The 20,380-nt window shown below is 48.2% G+C and overlaps 5 protein-coding genes across 6 annotated transcripts; 3 read left to right on the forward strand and 2 right to left on the reverse strand.

Moving 5' to 3' along the window:
* Positions 1-49: 49 nt before the first annotated feature.
* Positions 50-5,393, forward strand: LOC148381125 (uncharacterized). The gene is made up of 16 exons (XM_088363619.1): positions 50-248; positions 752-858; positions 955-1,082; positions 1,179-1,330; positions 1,478-1,648; positions 1,729-2,164; positions 2,285-2,395; positions 2,529-2,843; positions 2,925-3,167; positions 3,251-3,349; positions 3,431-3,624; positions 3,704-3,878; positions 3,950-4,106; positions 4,257-4,410; positions 4,488-4,599; positions 4,667-5,393. Exons 1-16 carry the CDS (start codon positions 228-230, stop codon positions 4,843-4,845), a joined length of 2,754 nt encoding a protein of 917 aa, XP_088219745.1. The 5' UTR covers positions 50-227; the 3' UTR covers positions 4,846-5,393.
* A 79-nt stretch (positions 5,394-5,472) lies between these two features.
* eif2s3 (eukaryotic translation initiation factor 2, subunit 3 gamma) lies at positions 5,473-8,796 on the reverse strand. Its single transcript, XM_088363634.1, has 13 exons — positions 8,552-8,796; positions 8,308-8,381; positions 7,863-7,926; positions 7,647-7,774; positions 7,460-7,581; positions 7,291-7,385; positions 7,065-7,223; positions 6,791-6,925; positions 6,597-6,691; positions 6,380-6,524; positions 6,116-6,285; positions 5,801-5,973; positions 5,473-5,728 (listed from the first exon to the last, which is right to left on the reverse strand). The coding sequence occupies exons 2-13, from the start codon at positions 8,374-8,376 to the stop codon at positions 5,665-5,667; spliced, it is 1,419 nt and encodes a 472-aa protein (XP_088219760.1). The 5' UTR covers positions 8,377-8,381; positions 8,552-8,796; the 3' UTR covers positions 5,473-5,664.
* Positions 8,797-8,899: 103 nt separating this feature from the next.
* klhl15 (kelch-like family member 15) lies at positions 8,900-14,567 on the forward strand. The gene is made up of 10 exons (XM_088363621.1): positions 8,900-9,206; positions 9,777-9,835; positions 9,942-10,050; positions 10,141-10,279; positions 10,391-10,579; positions 10,668-10,892; positions 11,064-11,225; positions 11,303-11,512; positions 11,578-11,768; positions 11,851-14,567. The coding sequence occupies exons 3-10, from the start codon at positions 10,031-10,033 to the stop codon at positions 12,620-12,622; spliced, it is 1,908 nt and encodes a 635-aa protein (XP_088219747.1). The 5' UTR covers positions 8,900-9,206; positions 9,777-9,835; positions 9,942-10,030; the 3' UTR covers positions 12,623-14,567.
* A 92-nt stretch (positions 14,568-14,659) lies between these two features.
* Positions 14,660-16,727, forward strand: apoob (apolipoprotein O, b). 2 transcript variants are annotated; one of them, XM_088363635.1, is made up of 9 exons: positions 14,660-14,735; positions 15,080-15,175; positions 15,251-15,379; positions 15,501-15,533; positions 15,607-15,661; positions 15,758-15,853; positions 16,082-16,173; positions 16,359-16,448; positions 16,525-16,727. In XM_088363635.1, exons 1-9 carry the CDS (start codon positions 14,718-14,720, stop codon positions 16,567-16,569), a joined length of 654 nt encoding a protein of 217 aa, XP_088219761.1. In that variant the 5' UTR covers positions 14,660-14,717; the 3' UTR covers positions 16,570-16,727. The 2 variants fall into 2 exon arrangements, with proteins under 2 accessions (XP_088219761.1, XP_088219762.1); XM_088363636.1 differs by lacking the exon at positions 14,660-14,735 and adding an exon at positions 14,797-14,926.
* LOC148381129 (diamine acetyltransferase 1-like) lies at positions 16,597-19,406 on the reverse strand. The gene is made up of 6 exons (XM_088363637.1): positions 19,154-19,406; positions 18,472-18,523; positions 17,993-18,073; positions 17,575-17,676; positions 17,462-17,502; positions 16,597-17,027 (listed from the first exon to the last, which is right to left on the reverse strand). The coding sequence occupies exons 1-6, from the start codon at positions 19,214-19,216 to the stop codon at positions 16,851-16,853; spliced, it is 516 nt and encodes a 171-aa protein (XP_088219763.1). The 5' UTR covers positions 19,217-19,406; the 3' UTR covers positions 16,597-16,850.
* Positions 19,407-20,380: the final 974 nt, after the last annotated feature.

Genomic DNA, 20,380 nt, shown 5'->3' on the forward strand with positions numbered 1-20,380 from the left:
AAGCCACTGATATGTTGACAATGAACAACTTCGTGCACAATAAGAATCTTGTGGCTGGTTTGTTGTTGTTCTGCTGTCAATCAAAAGGGGGCAGGACGTTTGTCTCGTGCCTGGTAGCATCGAGTCGACGGCTGCGTTTGAAATAGCGAGGCAGCCGATGCAGGAAGTCCTACAAAGTTGCTGTTTAATTACACTTAAGCGTTTTGATTGCAAACCCAAAGGCGAACATGAATTCTTCGGGCTCCCTGGTAAGCTTCAAACGACTTGCTGGGTGTTGTAAAAGTCCCGCGGGACGCGCTGAGGGGCATATTAGCTTGCCAGTTAGCCTCGGCGGCTAAGCTAGTTGTTATGCTAACGGCTGCGACAGGCAAGCGTCACAAACTATCACTCTTAGCTCGACTGATAGGCTTATTTTATGTTTTATTTTGATTTTAAATGTTCGATTTTAAAGTAAAACTGCTTTGTAAATACGTCAGAGTTGATTAAAACGTTGTCATTGAAATTAAGAGCAACAGATTAAGGTGACAGCAGTTCCAAGTGGGTTTGACGTCATAGATTGCACGGTCTGGTGGCTCACCATACCCATCTTTAGATTCCGAGCATGAATCGGTCACCACATCCAAGTCTAATACTATGATTGTTATTTAATAATTCAGTAGTCTAGTATATCATAGTCCAGTATTCGGCAGAGGTGGCCACCTCTACATTTGAGAAGCTCCTTTGTGAAGTTTCCTTTTTGACTGTCTTGCAGACAATTGGGGAGCTATTCCACACGCTTGGCGAAATGGGCTTCACACAGGAGCAGATCCAGGCTGCTGTGCAGGCCGGTCATTTTTCCGTGACGGACGCGGCCGAGTGGTGAGGATGTCCACATATCATAAACTGTGTCTCCTTGAGTTTTTAAAATGGTCACCTCTTAATTCAATGAGAGATGTTTGATTGCCTTGTCAATAGGCTTCTGCAGGGTCATCAGCATGCACGACACAGTTTGCTCAAGCAGCCGACGGGGCCGGCGGAAACGGCATTCGCGGCTTTCAACCCTCCGAAAGAGTCGACTATCACGTCTGCTTCTGACTTTCCAGGTGTGATGTTCAACTACACTTGAAAGCAAATGGCATTTCTCAATTTTGGAGACATGTCATCATTACCTGTGGTTATTCATTTTCATGTTGTTACAGCAAGTAGCTCATTAGCGCAGAAGTTGTCACCGCCTTCCCGAGAGTTGCCTCCCATCGAGTCGCGCATCAAACAGGACAAAAGTGACTTTGAGGAGCAGCAGAGGCAACGCGTGACTCAGCAGGCGAGGGCGGAGCGCCGGCAAAAGAAACAGGTATTTCGAGGATCTTATCGGTTGGACCCGTGCTAGTCTGAGTGTCGAAAATATTCTGTTCATCAATTAATTTCTTTATTTTTAATCACACTGTGCACTGTACAGTTGCACCTGACTCATTTTGTACTTGTTTCATCTTCATTCCAGGAGCGAGAGTTGGTGCTAAAGCGTATTGCCGACGATCGGCGGAGCTTACAGGAGAAGAGCAGCCAGTCTAGCGTGGCGGCGGCGGAGGGGGCGTCGCCGTCCGATGACAGTCAAGGGCACACTCTTGGAGGGAAGGTTCAGACTAATGTGGATAACAACTGTATTCTCATGGTGAGGTGGTAAAGGCGTTGCTGGTGGTAATCAATGCGGGATGCCGAATTTATGTTGTCTCGTCTGTGGCCTCGCCGCAGATCCGGCTGCCGTCCGGTGAGTCCATGCGCGAAAGCTTTCCGGCCGACACGCCGCTTCGCTGTGTAGTGGAGCACATCACGGGACGTCATCCCGCCCTCCGCGCCTTCTCTCTCCTCCAGGGGTTCCCACGAAAACGCTTCGGGGAGGCTGAGCTGGCCTGCTCACTGCGCTCCCTCGGCCTCACTCCTAACGCCGCCCTTTGCATTCAGACAACTCCCCCGGAGACCCCCCAGGACCCGGCCGGCCCTGCCGAGCCGCCCCCGGTCGGACCTGACCGGCGGGCGTGTCCTACTCCTCCAATCCCAGTCCAGGAGAGAGCGGGTGGGCCAGATTTTGTCATGCCCCCTCCGCTACCCAATCACGTGTGGGAAGAGGCCGCCAGTCTCGCAGGGATCTCTGGAGGTGCTCCTCTTCACGGACCTTCTCACTTTTGGGGCAAGTTGGATCGTAATTTAGAATTTGGGATAAGGGGCATGCAAAAATGCTGCCACCTTCCCGGGAAAATTTTAGCAGTCTAAACGTCCATAAGCTCATGAACATACGGTCATTTCACAGGGCGAGGCCAAAAGTTGGTCGCTGGCAATCCCGACGAAGCTGCTGGACTCCAACTTGAACAGGAAGATGACGGTGACGAAGAAGAGGGAGAAGCTCCACATTTGCTTAATGGTACTGTGCACTTTTTACAATGTAGCATTTTACCCACAACATGTTTGTGCTATTTATAGAAGATTAGGAAGCAGCCGACTTAATCAGATTGAGTCGTTGGAATTTTTAATGACACGTCTTTGTGCTTTGCCAGGTCTGCCGCGACTTCCGTTCCTCCTGGAGAACAGGAATCGTGGTGGCTTGGAGCCCAGACACCGGTGGCCCGAGCAGGGCAATCGACTTAGAGAGGCCCCGGAGGATGAGCCGGCGCCCGAGCCGGACGACGCCGAGGGGCGAGCGGCGCCCGGAGCCGCTGGGCAAGCCGCCGTGGAGCGTCTGCAGCGGGCGGCGCGTCACGAAGACCCCGCCTCGCAGGGACAGCCACTTCCCCCCAAAAGGTCCTTCAAGACCCCCAGCGTCTCCTCGCTCTGTACCTTGGCCACGCGCGCCACCGTCCAGCTCATGACGGGTGAGTGCTGTGAATTTGTGCCTCTGTGCGTGTGTATGCACGTGTGTATACACATGTTTTATCTGTGTTCATGCGCTCCAGCTCCCAGTATGCAGTACAGCAGCAGCCTGGCCGGCCTGACACCTGAGCTTGTGGAGCTTCTGCTGAACCACATGGCCCAGGAGCGTGTGCTGCGTCCGCGCAACCTGGAGCTATTCTTTGGCTGTCCGCTGCAGAAGTTTGTCCTCAACTGCTATCCGTACTCCACCAATGAGCTGCTGCGCCAGCTGCGCGCCTTCACCACGCTCAAGCATCTCAGCCTGATCAACTCGCCGCTCATCACGGGTACAAACAACTCTGCCTTGCTTCAAGCAGGAGGGCATTTGAAAATAAAATAAAAAGTTGAACTCTCCCTGTCTCTCCCACAGACTCTGGCCTCTCAATTCTGTCCAGTCTGGTTAAACTGCAGTATCTCAACTTGGCCTCTTGCAGCAAACTGACCGACTCTTGTCTGCAGTACATCACAGGTTGCAAACTCCTTCCACACGCACTCGGATCGGATTGAGGTTACGTAACGCCGCGTGTATTAACTGCTTTCATGTTGTCAGGTCTCAAAAGCCTGTGCTTCCTGTCGCTGGACCAAACCAAAGTGACGGATGCGGGCGTGACGCTGTACCTGCGCTCGGCGCCACCGTGCCTCTCGCAGCTCAGCCTCAACCAGACAGCGGTCGGCGAGACTACGCTGGCCGTGCTGCCCGCTTGTGTGCCGCAGCTGCGGATGCTCAGCATCAAGCAGACCAAGGTAGTACACCACAGCCACCAGCAGATAGCGCTGGTTTTCTTTCAGCCGGCCGTTCTGTTTACAATGCGTGTCCCTCCAGGTGTCCGACGTTTCCGCGCTGTCCGAGATGCCGGGCCTGCAGACGCTCAACCTGGACGGCACGGGCGTGACTGAGGCCTCACTTGCTCAGTTGGGCGCCCACCCGTCTCTCTCGTCCCTCAGCCTGGGGGGGGTGCGCGTGTCCAACGGCGACCACGCCCTGCAGATTGTATCGGGTTAGCGCTAGCGTCCGCTTCTGGCCCGAAGAATGAGGCATCTGGTCGCTCAAGTGCAATTTGTCTTGCAGGACTGGCATTGACTCACCTTACCCTCCCAGGACGCCACTCGGTCACGGACGGCGGCCTAGCGTTCTTGTCGCGGCTGCAGCTGCTGGTGGAGCTCGACCTAACGGACTACATGCAAGTCACAGACCGGGGAGTTCAGCACCTCTGCACTATGACCAGGTACATGCACATGTCTTATTTTGTCACGTAATGTCCCCATTGTGTCTCATGTTCATCACTGGGCTCCATAGGGTCCCCCAATTTTTCCTCATCATTTCTGTGTTAGTATGGGTAGACAACATTACATCTACTGTATGTGTGTGTGTTCAGATTAAAGAAGCTGTCTCTGAGTAACACACAAGTGACAGATGCCGGGCTCTCCTACTTGCGCCCTCTGCTGGAGCTGCAGGAGCTGTGCTTGGACCGGACGGCAGTCAGCAGTCGAGGAGTGGCGGCGCTCATCACCTGCCTGCCGCACCTCCAGGTACTGCTGCTGTACCTTTAATCCTTCTATTTATTTTTTTATTATTATTTTTTTTAAACCCAACTGTTGTTTTGCAGGTGTTGGGCCTGGCTAGCACTCAGGTGGGCGACAGTGTGGTGAGGCGAGGTCTTATCCACTGCCCTCAGATGCTGAAGTTGAATCTCAGCCGCACCAGAATCACAGATAATGGTAAGCACATCCACATCCTCTCTAACGCGCCTTAGGCGTCATAACATTTTTCAACTCTACCCCTTAGGCGTGAAGTTCCTGGCGCACATGCATTTGACTCAGGTGAACCTGGACGGCACCGGCGTGAGCCTGACGGGCATCGCTGCCCTGCTGGCGTCCACACACATCAGCAGCATCCGCGCCAGCAACACGCGCGCTGTGCCCATCGACGATGTCTCTGACGACGAATGGGAGGCTGCCTCGTAGCAGTGAAAAACACTCACCTTCCATACTCCCCCCTTATTCTTGACTCCGCCCCCTCATTTGCACTGTCGTTGATGATCTGTGAATCACGCACAGCTCGGGTCAAATTGACCCATTTGAAAATGTAAATTGAGAAGCAATAATGTTCTCAGTTTAAATGTTATCGTAACTAGGGGGGGTTAACATGCTGGGTGTCAATTTGACCCATTTGAACATCTAATCAATGACCCTCAGTATTCTAATAGCTTTTTTTCTGCGTTACCCTGAGGAAACCAAGAACACTTAAGATAGAGCATGAACGTTCACGCCGTGTTATAAGAAACATTTAAATTCAACATAATTAACTGCTGTCATTTTTTTGTTGATTATGAAATGCAACAAGGACCTTTTGTGTTATTCCTAATTCTGTTGTATTTAGAAAAAAGGACAATCTAGTGTCATCTTGTTTCTAATGGTTACCTTGACAGTTTTCTTCACATTACTGCAAAGCTGACCACATGCCAACTTACCCAAAATATTAAATAACAGCTGGGCTGATGTGTAAATTTTAACCTATGGTTTCTACTTGCATCATATCAGCCAAGTGCACAGACTTGTGGCTATTTGCCTTAATTGAGATGCAACAAAAAGTTAGTTCCAAACTTTTATTAGTGAATGTCCGCCGCACTGTTCACGGAAGATGTTCCTGCCAGTCCCAAATATGCTAGCGTCATTCCTGTTTGTCTTTTCGGCGGGAAAAGAACAAACAGGAGGAGAAAATTAGACCAATGTGACATTTGCGGTGCCTGATAGGGACGCTGCAACGATAACGGCCCCCTTCTCTCAGTCGTCATCCACAGTGGGCGTGATGGTCACGCCCCTCCTGATCTGCCCCCAGCCGATCAGACTGCAAAGTGGAAAAGGGCAAACGAATCAGATGACAGAACGAGGAATAAATATTGTGGCTAAAGTTCCTCACCGCCAATGTTTCTCCACACGTCGACTCAGAGCGATCTTCTCTCCGACTTCGGTGCAGACGGGGTTGGTGAGGACGATCTTAGCCAGATCAGCTTTGACGGCGCTGACACGGCCGCCTGTTGATAGCGAGCCGATGTTCACCATCAGCACTTCGTTCTTTGACAGCTTCTGGACCTGTGAGGGTGTTAGGAAAGTCTGCTTAGCTTGATGCTAATAAACAATGCAGAACACTATTGACATGCTGACGATTAGCATCGACGACAGCTGTATGCAACAAGCATGGATGAGCATGAACATCCCGTGACGCTGCGCTCACCTTGGCGGCCTTCTTGTCTCCCTCCGTGCGCACGCCGAGCAGCCGCCTGAGCAGGAAGTATGAGATCTCCAGCTCAGTGAAGATCTCCGGCAGCTCCCCGACGGCGCCCAGCACCTGACCCACCATGCGGTCAGCTCGACACAGCGTCGGGTCTATCTTGGTACCCACACCTGTCCCAAGGTCAGAGTTCATAAGAACCGGACAGATATATAAATCAGCAAACGGTTCACTTCAACACCAAACCGTCAACAAGGACGGACGTACCAATGAGGCCTCCGGGCGCAGCGTACTGGAGATCGTTGTGTTCAGCGAACAGCGAGACGATCTTGGAGAAGATGGGCTTGCACATCAGCTTCCCTTCATGGTCCTTGGACACAATGCCTGGCCGCACCTCGATCTCCTGGCCTACCTGCAGGCACCGAGACAGACTGTTAACGCTCATGTCATCATGGAAGACTTTTTTTTCCCCCCAGCGTCTCACCTTGAGGACACCCTTCAGGATACTCCCTCCTGCCACGCCGCCTTTCAGATCGTCGACTTCACAGCCAGGTTTGTTGACGTCAAATGATCTGATGACTACAAGATGCGGACAAACAAGACACGAAGCGTTGGTGGTGGGCAAATACACTCAAATGCCAAACGCTAAGTTAAGAGCAATTTTCGTGGGTTTCTCACCAATGAGTCTGGGCTCCGAGGTGAAGTCTCGCACAGGGACAGGGATCTTCTTGACGATGTACTCGCACACCACCTCGATGTTGTACTTGAGCTGAGCAGAGATGGGAATGATGGGGGCGCCCTCAGCCACCGTACCTGTCAATCAGTGTGGGTATGAAGGACATTGGTTTAAACGGAAACTCAAAACTTGAGTTAGACCGATTGAAGCACATTTTTGTCCACTGTATAAAGGGAAAAAAAATGATGTTGCATTTGCATCGTCTTTGGCTCTCACCCTGGACGAAGGTAAGGATCTGCTCATACTGCTCTTTGGCCTGGCTCTCCTTTACCAGATCGATTTTGTTCTGCAGGATGAGGATGTGCTTCAGCTTCATGATCTCGATGGCAGCCAGATGCTCCGACGTCTGCGGCTGTGGACACGACTCGTTGCCCGCTAGAAGGACCAAAACATTAACTCACCGGTCACACACCTCGACATTGATACGGACGAAACAACTCACCAATGAGGAGGAGAGCGGCATCCATGACGGCGGCTCCATTCAACATAGTTGCCATCAAAATGTCGTGACCAGGACAGTCCACAAAGGACACGTGTCTACGGGAGACCGATTACTTTCAGACACACAGTGCTACATTTAACATTTTTGGTCAGAAGAAAGTCCAACTCACCTGACAAGTTTAAAATCGCCTTTGGTGCCAGGGATGTCTGTGGGGAATTCATCAGGGGTGCTGCTCCCACAGGAGCGATAGCATTCGGGCCGAGGACAGCTGGGATCGTCCAGCATGTAGATCTAATGCGACAACATGGGAGCAGTTAGCATCAGCATCAGTAGCGGCGCCTTGACACCAAGCATACCTTAGCATTAGCATAGCCGAGCTTGATGGTGATGTTCCTCTCCAGTTCATTTTTGAAGCGGACGGTGTGAACACCCGAGATGGCTTTCACCACTGTGGACTTTCCATGCGCCACATGACCGATGGTGCCTGGGATTAAAAACGAGAACTTGGTTGGTCGCCCTAATTAATGCAGAGCGATGTGTGAATTTTGATGGTGTTCATTATACGGCTGTACCGATATTGATGGTGGCTTGCCTGCTGATGATCTCCGGGGACAGAGTCGTCAGCTGGGACACATTCTGCGGAGGTAAACAACACATTCAAGTTGAAACAGATGGATGTACTGTTTATGTGGACGGCTCACAACTAGTCATGTGTCACATTGGTCATTTATTGTCTGTCTACATAAGCATGTGGATGTGTGGATTATCGTTAAAAGTACTGAGTGGAATACAGTATTTTGCCATCAAAATGTTATATCAAGACGTAATCAAGTGTCAATAAAATCTAATTCAAGTTAGCTAACAGCTACTAGCCAGCCGTCGTGTGCCGGGTGATGGCAGAGGCGCAGCTTAGCGGGCAACAAACAAGACTTCTATTGCAGCTCATCTTCGACTAAAACTGACAAAGTCTTGCTCATGAAATCACAAAAGTGTCAGTGTTTTTCGTGAAGCACTTACCAGACTACTGAGGTCTTGTTTGGCTAAATGAGGCTGGCCCAGCGTTGTACCCGACTCGTCGCCCGCCATCTTGACTGGAAAAGGAAGACAGGGAGGAAAAGGTAGCCGAGGACAATGCCCGAATTGAATGAAAGGAATTATTCTGCTATAATGTGTGATGAATTGAACTTTGGGTTGTTTTAAATCATAGTAAATTTAACATATGTGTTCGTGAAAAAAACTATTTCACTTAAATTGCCTTTACCTGAACAATAACGCAATAGGGTCCTTTTACTACGGCTGATGCAACTTGAAGGTACAGTCCAAATTTTAAATAAAATAAAATGGGGACTTCACTAACGTCCAGCCAAAGCGCTTCGCGTATGTTTAATAAAGGACTTCTTCCAAACCGTTGACAATATCAACAAACGAGTTTTGTCTCCAGTGAGTAGAGATCAGGAGTGTACGTTACTCGCGTGTCGGGTCCGTCGTGGATGGATGACATCATCAACGGGTCTCTTGTAGTCCAGCAATGTCATTTGTAGTCTTTTCGAGAATCGCATGGAGAGTTGAGTGACACATTTAAGAGTTGGTTAATTTGTAATTTATGTTACTATTTTTGAACAAAATGACCAAAAAAAAAAAAAAGATTGTCCATTTTTATTATACAGTGCTTTAGTTTTGCAAACACTTGGCCCCACTTCCGCTAAAATAGGACGTGACGCAAAGCTAGAAAATGGCATCCACAAAGCCTACGGATCGATTTGGTTTGCTGGCCGTCTGCTGTTGAGCCCAACCGGGGCTCTGGCTGAGGGCTGACACCATGGAGGTGGGTCGCTGCAGTAGTCTCTCATTCCGGAGCTAACGGCATCGCTCCATGTCCGAAGCGAGGAAAGCTCGTGTGGATTCTCAGCGTCGAGGTGAGACACCTCGTTTAGCCGCTAGGCTAAGTTGTTACCCCTGGTCCAGCCCATTCGGAACCCCGCCGCTCCCGACACCAGTAAACAATGTTGTCCTGACAGTTGGAGACGTATGATCACGGTCGTTCGGCGCCTCGGTGTTTCATGTTAATATTGGTTTGGATTAGTTAGGCAGCTTTGAAATCACAACGGCGGTGCTGTCACGTACCTTTGTTTGGGCACCAAGGCAAAACATTGTAACTTAAAGGTTGAACTTTAGGCTAGCCAGGTAATATTTTAAGCGTGAAACACCTATTTTAATTTTGCAACTTTACAATATGTTGCTCATTCAGGGCATCTTGGGTACTATTTACTACATTCCCTTAAAGTCTAAAACTGTCCACAATAATATTTTAAAATTGAATGGCTTTTTTACCACCAACATTCGCAAATCTCCGAACACTTATAATTAAACAAATGTAGAATGTTATTTATACTGCATATACAAATGAAGCACTGTAAGCAAGTCACTGCATCATTGTGGGAGATGTGCTGTGCACCTGACTCCTCTTTTGCAACGTATCAAACCAGGCTGGAAACACAAACACAGGAAATGCCAGCAGCCGCTTTGAGTCCAGACATCAGAAGCTGTGAGTGCAAAACACTTTAAACGCCACCTTCCTCATCTCTGATCTTTTGAAACGGCTTCATCATCCTCTCCTGTGCTGCTATTTTATTTTATTAAAAAATTCCCAGGTGATTGAAGCTGACTGAGGGTCTTTGTTCGCATCAGCTGGACACAGTGGGGCACTGTCCTCTGATTGGCTGGGACAACTCCATCTGACATGCCTGTGGCCAATCAGAGGCAAGTGTATAAAAAAATAATCCTATCCATTTTCTGCACCATTTAACATTTATTCAACTGCGTGTTTTTAATATTTCCCGCCACCATTAGGTGTGCTATGTCGGGGGTGGAAGTGGAGGTGTATCTATCCCAGGTGCATGATGGGAGCGTGTCGTCGGGCTTCCGGGCGCTGTACGAGGAGCGCCTGCTCCTGGACGTCACGCTGATGATCGACGAGCACCACTTCCAGGTTTGTGACGGCAACGGCATGCTTATCGGGCGCATCAAGTTGAGTAGACTTGTGATGACCTCGAAAGACCAGTGGTTGCGATATAACAATTGTTACCGATACCTCCTTTAGGCCCACAAAGCGCTCTTGGCCACTCAGAGTGACTACTTTCGAGTCATGTTCACGGCAGACATGAGGGAGCGGGACCAGGACAAGATCCACTTGAAGGGGTTGACGGCAGCGGGCTTCGGGCACATCCTTCGCTTCATGTACTACGGCTCGCTGGAGCTCAGCATGCCCACCGTGCAGGAGATCCTTCAGGTGATGTCACCATGCAATTTTAGGAATGACTTAATATGTGTCTTTGACGGATGGACTGTCGTCGAACATTACGTGCGTGTGGTGGCAGGCAGCGATGTACGTGCAGCTGACGGAGGCGGTAGAGTTCTGCTGCTCCTTCCTGCTGGCCAAGATCTGCCTGGAGAACTGTGCCGAGGTCATGCGGCTCTTGGAGGACTTCAGCGTGGGAGTGGAAGGCATCCAGGAGCAACTGGACAACTTCCTCCTGGAGAACTTTGTCCCGCTCATGAGCCGAGCCGACTTCCTGTCCTACCTCAGCTTGGAGAGATTACAGGTTTTCCACGGTTACTTTTAATTAGTAACTAGTTACTTTACTGGTTCCTTGATGCTTAACGTAAATAAGTTAGGATGTGTAAAAAATGTTACAAATAAATCAGGGTAAACCTTGGTCAGTTAGTTACAGTCAGCGCTAATCAAGCAACTTTTCTTTTCCTGTGTCCCCCAGGCCTACCTGAACAGTGACGCCCTGAGTCGCTACCCGGAAATTGAGCTGTACGAGGCGGTGCAGTCGTGGCTGCGACATGACCGACGCCGCTGGAGACACACAGACACCATTATCCAGTCGGTTCGCTTCTGCCTCATGACGCCCGCAAACATCTTTGAGAAGGTGACAAGTAGTCCCTGGAGATGACTTCACTAAGATCAAACTATTTTTTACATTTGGTTCCGCACTCCCACCCGCAGGTGAAGACGTCGGAGTTCTACCGTTACTCAAGGCAGCTGCGGCAGGAGGTGGAGCAGGCCCTGTCCTACTTCCACGACGTCAACCAGCAGCCTCTGGCCGAGACACGCGCCAATCGCATCCGCTCGCAGCGGCCGCAGACGGCCGTCTTCCGGGGCATGATCGGCCACAGCATGGTGAACAGCAAAATCCTGCTGCTGCAGCGCCCCAAGGTGGTAATCGGCGACACCCACGTCGTGACGGCGAGCGCGGTGCAGTAACCCGCTTGGTCCCTCAGGTGTGGTGGGAGCTGGAGGGGCCCCAGGTGCCGCTGAGACCCGACTGCCTGGCCATCGTGAACAACTTCGCCTTCCTGCTGGGAGGGGAGGAGCTTGGGCCCGACGGCGAGTTTCACGCGTCGTCCAAAGTGTACCGCTACGATCCCCGGCAGAACTCGTGGCTGCGCATGGCTGACATGTCGGTGCCTAGGTCAGAGCTCGTCATCAACGTGCCCTTGGGCTGACATTGCGAGCATCATGCCACTGTCTGGTCGCCCGTTGTCGCTTTGCAGGTCAGAGTTTGCTGTCGGCGTCATCGGAAAGTTCATCTACGCGGTGGCAGGCCGCACGCGGGACGAGACCTTCTACTCCACAGAGCGCTATGACATCACTGAGGACCGCTGGGAGTTTGTGGACCCGTACCCTGTCAACAAGTACGGACACGAAGGGACCGTCCTGCGCGGGAAGCTCTACATCACAGGCGGCATCACGTCCTCGTCCACCTCCAAGCAGGTGTGCGTCTTCGATCCAGGCCAGGAAGCTTCGGTGGGAGGAGGAGCGGCGGCGGCAGGAGGGGGTTCGAGCGGGTCGGACTCTCTCCGGACGCGCGGGGGCCGCGGCGCACCGCTGCCGGGCTCCCATGCCGGCTGCTGGGAGAACAAATCCAAAATGAATTACGCCCGCTGCTTCCACAAGATGATCTCCCACAACGGCAAGCTGTATGTGTTCGGCGGCGTGTGCGTCATCCTGCGCGCCTCCTTTGAGTCGCAGGGCTGCCCGTCCACCGAGGTCTACGACCCGGAGGCCGACGAGTGGACCATCCTGGCGTCCATGCCCATCGGGCGCAGTGGCCACGGGGTGGCCGTGCTAGAGCGCCAGATTATGGTGCTGGGCGGCCTGTGCTACAACGGACACTACAGCGACTCTATTCTCACCTTTGACCCCGACGACAACAAGTGGAAGGAGGACGAGTATCCCCGGATGCCTTGCAAACTGGACGGGCTGCAGGTGTGCACCCTGCACTTCCCAGAGTACGTGCTGGAGCACGTCAGACGCTGCAGCTGAGGTCTGCTACGCACTGGACACTTTCCCTTTTTTTACACACGGGGGGAGCATTTATTCCGTATCCTACTCGTGCGCTGAATTGTCCACATACTCAAATGAGTCTTACGAGGTTTTTTTTTCCCCCCCCCACTGCCTTCCACTTTGATTGTATGACATTTCTGCGCATGACTCAAGGCTAGGCTTAGTGGTCTTCTTGGCACACATTATACAAAGAACCATTTGAGCATTGATTCAATACCCTTAATATCCAATTTAAGGGCCATGGAGTACGCGCTTTACCCTCACTAATAAGACAGTTCACACTTTATCGGGATGCATCTTTGGCATACCAATAGGACAACAAAATGTTACTAGTGAAATAAAACTATGTACTAGTTGTATCAACTAGTTCAACTTGGGGGCAGACAAAAATGTCATATTGTAGTGGAAGGAAGGGAGAGGAAAAAAAACATCACGAATAAGACAGTCCGTTATATTAGTGTGCTGAATTGTCTTCCTCGTGAGGACAAAGCATGTCCTAGCACACGGACACCTGAGCGCGCTGTGTCGTTGAGGTTCCAAACACTTTCACACTAGATGATGTCGGGGGGGTTTGGATTGTACCTGTTTGGGCGGTTTCTCGCTTTCCCGTTCAACGCACCGGAAGCTCAACTTCCAAAGTCAGCAGCAGTGAAATGAAATCATGTTCTCGTAGAAATGTTGTATGGAATGAGTAATCAATAACCTGACGCACTGAATGAGGTTTGAACTCGTGCAGCTACTGTTTTACTCTCGAGGGCACACACACACAAATTGAATTGAATTAGCATTTGCTGAAGTTGAGTTAACTTTCATAAGAAAATGGTTTTTGGGCTTCTAGTGCGTCCCTCTGTCGGGTCATGACACTCGGTACACGTACACTCTGTCCTGCTTGGTTTGTAGAATTCTCAGCCAATCAGCACTCAACGTTTGTCGTATTTAGGCGACCGCCCGGGTTTGGTTCTGTCTGTTCATGTTCTTGCGCAAAGGGCTCAGAACATACTGATGCAGTGTTTTAATGTTATTTATTTAGCAAGCTATGCAGTCATGTGTTGCTTTATTTATTATTGAGACATAAAGTCATCCTATTTTATTTTGGGGGGGACTGCCCAAGACTGAAATACATAGTTGTCAAGATGCCTCCTCCTTTTTTTTTTTTTTAATTATGTTTCATTTCTGTTAATGCTACCAAATTCAATTTCACAGCTTCCAAACTGCCTGGAGTGAAGTTGTTACCATCCGCGTAACTTGCGTGTTGCTGTGTGTTCGAACAATATGTTTCACTTCCGGAATTTTTTAAATCGACACATTCCACGCAATGTCAGCTCATATTTTCCCTCACTTGGTGCGGCTTATAGGTTCCACTTAATTTCTCGCATGTTCACCTTGTAACTACTGTTATTTTAACTATGCACTTTTTTTTTAACGGGTCTTTTTTTTTTCTTGGCACATCCTCATTTTTTATTATTTTTTTTAAACGGTCATATGTGTCAAACCGATTGTCTGATGAATGTTTGCAAGTGGATCTTTTTAAGGTTCATGTGTGCGTTTACTTCCTCCCATATTGCTGTCAAAGAAATGTGATGAAAAAGTGTTACCTTGCCAACTCGCAGCATCCTTTAGTCCGTCAGTAAGCAAACAGAGTAGACGATAAACATATATCCACATACAGTATATATACTGTATATACATATATATATACACACAGTAAGACTTTAACGATTAGTTAATAATCGATTGATCAATTTTTTTCAACTAATCGATTAATCGGATTGATAATTTGTGATTAATTGTTGCATCCCTTAACAGTACCTTGCTAGCGCTGAAATAGAAAGAGGGCAGGATCAAATGAACATGTTATCTGGGTAAATCTTCTTTGGAAATGTTTGTAACTTCTTTCCAGAAATAAATGTTCATATTGGATGAATTCTGGCTGTCAGTTTAATTTAAACTATTCTGATTTTAAATAGAGATCCTATAATCAAACAAAATACGGTCCTTTAGCTTTTAAGTGGGACTGCGCATGCGCGTAACCTTTACGACTTGCCGTAGAAAGCGAAGGTAGTTGCGACGGAAGATGTCATACGTGAAACTGGTAAATTAATCTTTCTCGTTTCTCAAACGTGAAGCCTAGTTTGGTGTTGACACAATACTCTGTCTCGTGCATGTGACCGCAGTAAAGTAGTTAATTTCAGTTCGACAATTTACTGCTGCGTAAGATTACTGCTAACATTAGCTGGTTGCTAACAGTTGACTGTTAAACAATTACATTCATCCTAACTGATAGTAAGTATTAATGGGAAGGTGCTTAAGGGTTGATGAAAACCCTGTTATTTTTGTCGTATACCGTTTTTAAATAAGTATTTTATTTATTGAAGCAAAGGTGACTTATCTTGAAGTTGGTGTGATGTAATTGTCATGTTCTCATTACTCCTGCAGGTGTCGCTGTTTGCCACAGCTCCTGGACTGCTGCCGAGTGCTGCCGCTTGCGAGGCTCCAAAGAAAAGCGCGCAGCCGGCCATGAGTATCGACGAGGTGAGCAGTACTGTGCAGACCACTAAAGAAATATACAAAGATGGAAGAAATGATCAGATTCTGTTTTTTTTTTAGCTGCCATCTCTGTACAGCAGAGCCGAGGAGGAGCAGCCCCGGGTGGATCCATTGGCGACAGCGGGACAGTTGGAACAGAGCGTGGCATCACTGAGGAAATTGGCAGAACCATACACAAATCAATGTCAGGTATGATGTGCTTGAAACGCACACCAAGGATCTGGATTGAATGCTCAAAGAGCCATGAGAATTCGAAGAAATCACAAGACAGCAAAGGTTTTTTGGTTTCACATCTGCATTGTGTTTACAGAAAGCAGGAAAGGCAGCGGCAGACAAAGTTGAGGTTAGGAAACTTTTAAATGAGTTATTAAAAGCTTTTTTGGCAGTGACAGTCATGTGTGTTTGACTTTCCATAGGATGTGTACAGAAGGGTGGAGCCCGCTGTCGTCGCATCCACCGCTGCAGTCACAGGTAGCAGTCGCCATTACAAGATTTCCTCGTGTTTTGTGCTGATCCAAAAGAACAACAAAAAAAAAAAGACACAAAGCTTGCGGTGTCCTCTTTCAGACGTGTACCAGTTTTTCAACGATCCGCCCCCTGATCTGTACCCCAGCATGGCAGTGGTGGGCTTCTCTGGCTTGCTGGGACTTTACTTGGCCAAAGGTGATCTCCCACCCACAACGTTACAAAAATATTTTTTATTTCTTTAAAAACATTGAAACCCCGTTGAAGACATGGAAACAAGCTAAGTCGTACTGTTATAAAAGCGCTCCAACAACAGCTGAGCGTGATAAGGCACGTTTACACTTTATTTTGTCTGAACGAGTTTCGGGTGAAGGTGAGAGACTGCCTGAGTTCGACACCCTGACAGCGTGTTTGTTTGGTCTTCAGGTTCGAAGGTGAAGCGTGTGGCGTTTCCGCTGGGCCTCATGGCCCTCAGCGCATCCATGTTCTACCCTCAGCAGGCCGCTTCGCTTTTCAAGGTCCACATGGTTTATTCCCGATCTCGTGGTTCTTATTGTTTGGGTTTGTGGTGAGAGGCAACATTGTGAAGTAGCGGTTACCATATTTGGCTCACAGTCCAGAGATTCTGGGTTCAAATCTGGCATGAAACCTTGACTGGCAACCAGAGGTAATAAAACCGTTACCACGTTGTTTGTTCTCACAGGTGAGTCGTGACTCGGCGTGCGTGTGGGTTAAGCACGGTCGTGTCGCCATGGAAACACTATGGAAAGAGCCGCCATTTAGCAAACAGAAGGTGAGTCTCAGAGAGGGGCTTAGCATGTGTAAGATTTGAGTTGCAACCATAAACAAAACACAAACTTTTTGTCAAGCCTGACAAGACTGAGCGGGGGGAGAGCGGCGGCACATCCAGCTGAAGTCGAAGAAGCCACGCACACACAAAATCACCATTTAAATTAATTTATCTTTATTGTGCACAGGTATGTGTTGAATGCTCACTATGCCCATTTATGTTGGACTAACGTCTTGTTAAAGTGTCTTGGAATACAATCGAAATCTTGGAGCAAACTTTTGACATTGTGTGTGATTAGATTTTGTTATAGCTTAGTGACTTAAGCAGGCGGCATCAAGCCAACATTTCAAGAAATTATGTCTCGGTTTTTATTTAATAACTGAAACCTTCCCTCTCCTGGCGCCGTCACTCCTCAGTGGGTGTGGCCATCTTGACGAGACTGCTCTTGTCAAAGCGGTAGAGCCGCCAGCCCTCCTCCTGAGAGAGGTCCTCGGCGCCGCGACGCTTGTAGTACTGGATGGACACCTCGTTGTTCTCGGCCACTACGAACATCATACCGGTGCAGCGTGTCTTCACTGCCAGCTACGAGGGGGCGGGGCGAAAAAGTCAAGTCATTACACTGAACTACACTCAACGTCACAGGTTCAAACTCAAGGCCCAGGGGCCAGATACGGCCCACCACATCATTTTATGTGGCCCGCGAAGACAAATTGTGCATCAAATTCGTGTCATTACTAGAATTGCAAATTGTCTTCACTTTTAATATCTTTTTTTTTTTAAATATTTGACCAGTTTTTACTCGTTTGATTTGAAAACAAGTTGTCAGTTTGTTTTATAGCTTTTACTGTATATGAGGTGCTCATACATTTATTTGGGTTGACAGTCATAATGGCCCTCTGAAAGAAGCTATGACTACAATGTGGCCCGCGAAAAAAATTAGTTTGACACCCCTGCTCTACGTATAAGTGAGTTGAGGATCTTCAATTAGACAAAAATAGTGCATTGCCGCCACTCACATCGCTGAGTCGCCGCAGGATCTCCGAGCCGATGCCGAGGCCTGTGATAACATGAGACGCGTAAATGTGAGCGGAGCGTGACGGCGGGCGTTAGCGGATGCTCGTCCCTCTACCTCGAAAGTCGTCCATCACGTAGAACTCCTCCATGTAGAGCTGTTTGCCCACCCAGGGGTCGTACGTGAAGTAGTACATGGCAAAGCCCACCACCTTGGAATCTGCCCGCACAGCACATTCCACACTTGCGTCAACATGCGCACTTTGATAAATGCTCATAAAAGAACATTGGCTCGAATGACTTTGAATTATACGAAAGATTTTCATTTATGTGAAGCTACCAGCTGGTGTTTCACGAATCGCATTCAAATGTCAACTGGCAGAATTTGCCTCACTAGCAACATGTAGTTGTCCTACTTGTGAGTACATGGGCTCTAGGAAATGGAATAAATGCTTGGCTCGGCATTCCATTTGCCCTCCCCCAACACAGGGAGGAAGTGAGGCATTTTCTTTCCATGACGCTACGGCCTTGCTGACCTTGGCTGGCGTCCCCTCCTGGGACTTCAGCGATGATGCAGTGGTAGAACGGCGTCTCGCCGAAGCCATCCTCCAGGAGCTCTGCGACGACAAACGTTCAATTATTTAGAGCCAAGGCTTCGGGCGGATTGATGTCACGCTCGGTAGAAGTGAGACCCAAAACAAAGAGTTACACTTTGTGTATTTTAAACTGTGACAGTTGAGAACGGCCCGATAGCAGAACACTAACAACGGAGAATTGTTCCGACAGGCTAACGGTCGGTCAAACTTCAGCTGTAACAAAAGTGCTATCCATAAAACATAGCACTTTTTTATTTCATTAATTTAATTCATTAAATTACCCTGAATTTCTAATTAGTTACCATAAATCCTCAAGGGAAGTTACCAGGAATGTTTGAGATCCATGTACAACCTTATTTATTATATACTTAAAAAAAAAAAAAAAATTGGAATCTGTTTTTACCACCCATAGTTTTTACCTTGTTCAGTCAGCGTCACCTGGTTCTCCATGTCTTCATACTTGGCAAGTTCCTTTAATAAAGAAGGCTTTTGTTCAGTGCACACATTCACACTCGCAGTAAAAAGACATTAAACCTGACAGGCGTTTCATTGTGGATGCTTAATGAAAGAACATCCATTAAAAACATTATTTATATGTCTGTGTGTGCGCATGTGTATACACATACACATATATATATATACACACATACACACACACATATATATATATATATATATATATATATATATATATATATATATATATATATATACACATACACACACATATATATATACACATATACACATACACACACATATATGTAATAGATCTCGCAGACCGGACACCAGCTGCTGTTTACGCAAGTAAAGCGGACGTGAGTCATCGGACCAGAACAAAGAATGACGACTGTGACGTCACACTCAAACACTTTCGGTACTTTTTAGTCTATGTCTACATTTTTTGCTCTCGTTATGATGGGTCAGCCTATGACAACGCCATCGACCAAATTATTTCCAATTATTGTTATGGTTTGGGTTAAAAACAGGTCGAGGCGAACTGTATTCGTGCATATGTTTGAGTGCGGCTGATCTGACCCACTTCCAAGTGATACATTTGAGATTAAAAGCGACCTATGAATAACTGCCGTGTGGAGCTACCTTCACCAGTCGTAATATATCAGGCACGTCCTTTGATTCAGCCTTTCGCAATTTATACTCCATTTCCTCCGTTTACTCTTTTTTCCTTTCGTACGAAGTCCTCTGTAAGTGAAGTGAAAGATTAGGAGTTTCTTCATTCGCTTCAGAGACGCGTTCCCCCCGCAGTCAGCCGCTGATTCGGACGAGTTTGTCCCGCAACATTCAGCAAGAGACACCCTGGACGGGTCGATGCCAACTACTGCTCGAGCGTCTTTGTTTACTACCGTTTTTATAGTGACCTCATTCTGCCTTGTGATTGGTGGGCTCAGTTTCCACAAATCCAATTGGTCGTTTTTACCCAATCGGAATCGATGGTGTGTTTATGTGCCGAGTACTTTTCCAAATCCGTTGGAATTCTTTTCTCAAATCAAAGTAGGACGTCCAAGAATTAGTGCGTTTTAATAGTAAACAAACAATGGTGTGTGAGTGAATACTGTAAAATGCGTCATATTTGATGTTTTTCCTCATTACCCATTTCTCAAATTTCTCCCATCCCATTGGTCGGTTATCTATTCACCCAGCTCGCAATTTTCTTATCCAATTGGATGCGTGGCTATGTTCACGTTAGGAGTATTTTTCCACATCAGATCGAATTGTTTTCTCAAACCATTTTGGAATTACTGGCTGTCCGGTTCGCCCCATTAAGCATTTTGCACCAAACAGCTCTGATTTTCTGTTGTATGTTCTCCCCGGGCTCGCGTGGGTTTTCTCCGGGCACTCCGGTTTCCTCCCACATCCCAAAAACATGTTTGGTAGGCCCATTGAGCACTCCAAATTGTCCCTAGGTGTGAGTGCGAGTGCAAATGGTTGTTTGTCTCTGTGTGCCCTGCGATTGGCTGGCAACCGGTTCAGGGTGTCCTACTGCCCGATGACGGCTGGGATAGGATGGATGGATGGATGGATGGATGGATGGATGGATGGATGGATGGATGGATGGATGGATGGATGGATGGATGGATGGATGGATGGATGGATGGATGGATGGATGGATGGATGGATGGATGGATGGATGGATTTTTAACGTTCAAATACTGCACAGGGGGTACTGCTGATTTGAAAGAGGCGTCAACAAAGCCATACGCTATATGTCAAACTGGAAAAGCTCTGTCAACAGTGGAGGAACTTTGAGGCATCACTTAGCACCTGACATTCCCCCCCCTACAGATTTCGTAATTCTGACTGTCCCAA

Source organism: Syngnathus floridae, chromosome 20, assembly GCF_059516105.1.
Source record: "Syngnathus floridae isolate MCC-2025c chromosome 20, RoL_Sflo_1.0, whole genome shotgun sequence".
In the NCBI taxonomy this organism is placed as follows: Eukaryota; Metazoa; Chordata; class Actinopteri; order Syngnathiformes; family Syngnathidae; genus Syngnathus; species Syngnathus floridae.

Bases quoted from the DNA above. Each gene is read 5' to 3' on its own strand.
- LOC148381125 (XM_088363619.1), top strand. From the start codon at position 228: ATGAATTCTTCGGGCTCCCTG. The intron at 859-954 runs GTGAGGATGTCC...CCTTGTCAATAG, and splicing joins GTGACGGACGCGGCCGAGTG to GCTTCTGCAGGGTCATCAGC. The intron at 3,168-3,250 runs GTACAAACAACT...TCTCTCCCACAG, and splicing joins CAACTCGCCGCTCATCACGG to ACTCTGGCCTCTCAATTCTG.
- eif2s3 (XM_088363634.1), bottom strand. From the start codon at position 8,376: ATGGCGGGCGACGAGTCGGGTACAACGCTGGGCCAGCCTCATTTAGCC. The intron at 7,582-7,646 runs GTATGCTTGGTG...TTGTCGCATTAG, and splicing joins TCGGCTATGCTAATGCTAAG to ATCTACATGCTGGACGATCC. The intron at 6,926-7,064 runs GTGAGAGCCAAA...ACTGATTGACAG, and splicing joins GATCCTTACCTTCGTCCAGG to GTACGGTGGCTGAGGGCGCC.
- klhl15 (XM_088363621.1), top strand. From the start codon at position 10,031: ATGCCTGTGGCCAATCAGAG. The intron at 10,280-10,390 runs GTTTGTGACGGC...TACCTCCTTTAG, and splicing joins TCGACGAGCACCACTTCCAG to GCCCACAAAGCGCTCTTGGC. The intron at 10,580-10,667 runs GTGATGTCACCA...GTGTGGTGGCAG, and splicing joins CCGTGCAGGAGATCCTTCAG to GCAGCGATGTACGTGCAGCT.
- apoob (XM_088363635.1), top strand. The intron at 15,176-15,250 runs GTGAGCAGTACT...TTTTTTTTTTAG, and splicing joins CGGCCATGAGTATCGACGAG to CTGCCATCTCTGTACAGCAG. The intron at 15,534-15,606 runs GTTAGGAAACTT...GACTTTCCATAG, and splicing joins CAGCGGCAGACAAAGTTGAG to GATGTGTACAGAAGGGTGGA.
- LOC148381129 (XM_088363637.1), bottom strand. From the start codon at position 19,216: ATGGAGTATAAATTGCGAAAGGCTGAATCAAAGGACGTGCCTGATATA. The intron at 17,503-17,574 runs GTAGAGGGACGA...ATGTTATCACAG, and splicing joins CGTGATGGACGACTTTCGAG to GCCTCGGCATCGGCTCGGAG. The intron at 17,028-17,461 runs GTGAGTGGCGGC...GCCCCCTCGTAG, and splicing joins TCCTGCGGCGACTCAGCGAT to CTGGCAGTGAAGACACGCTG.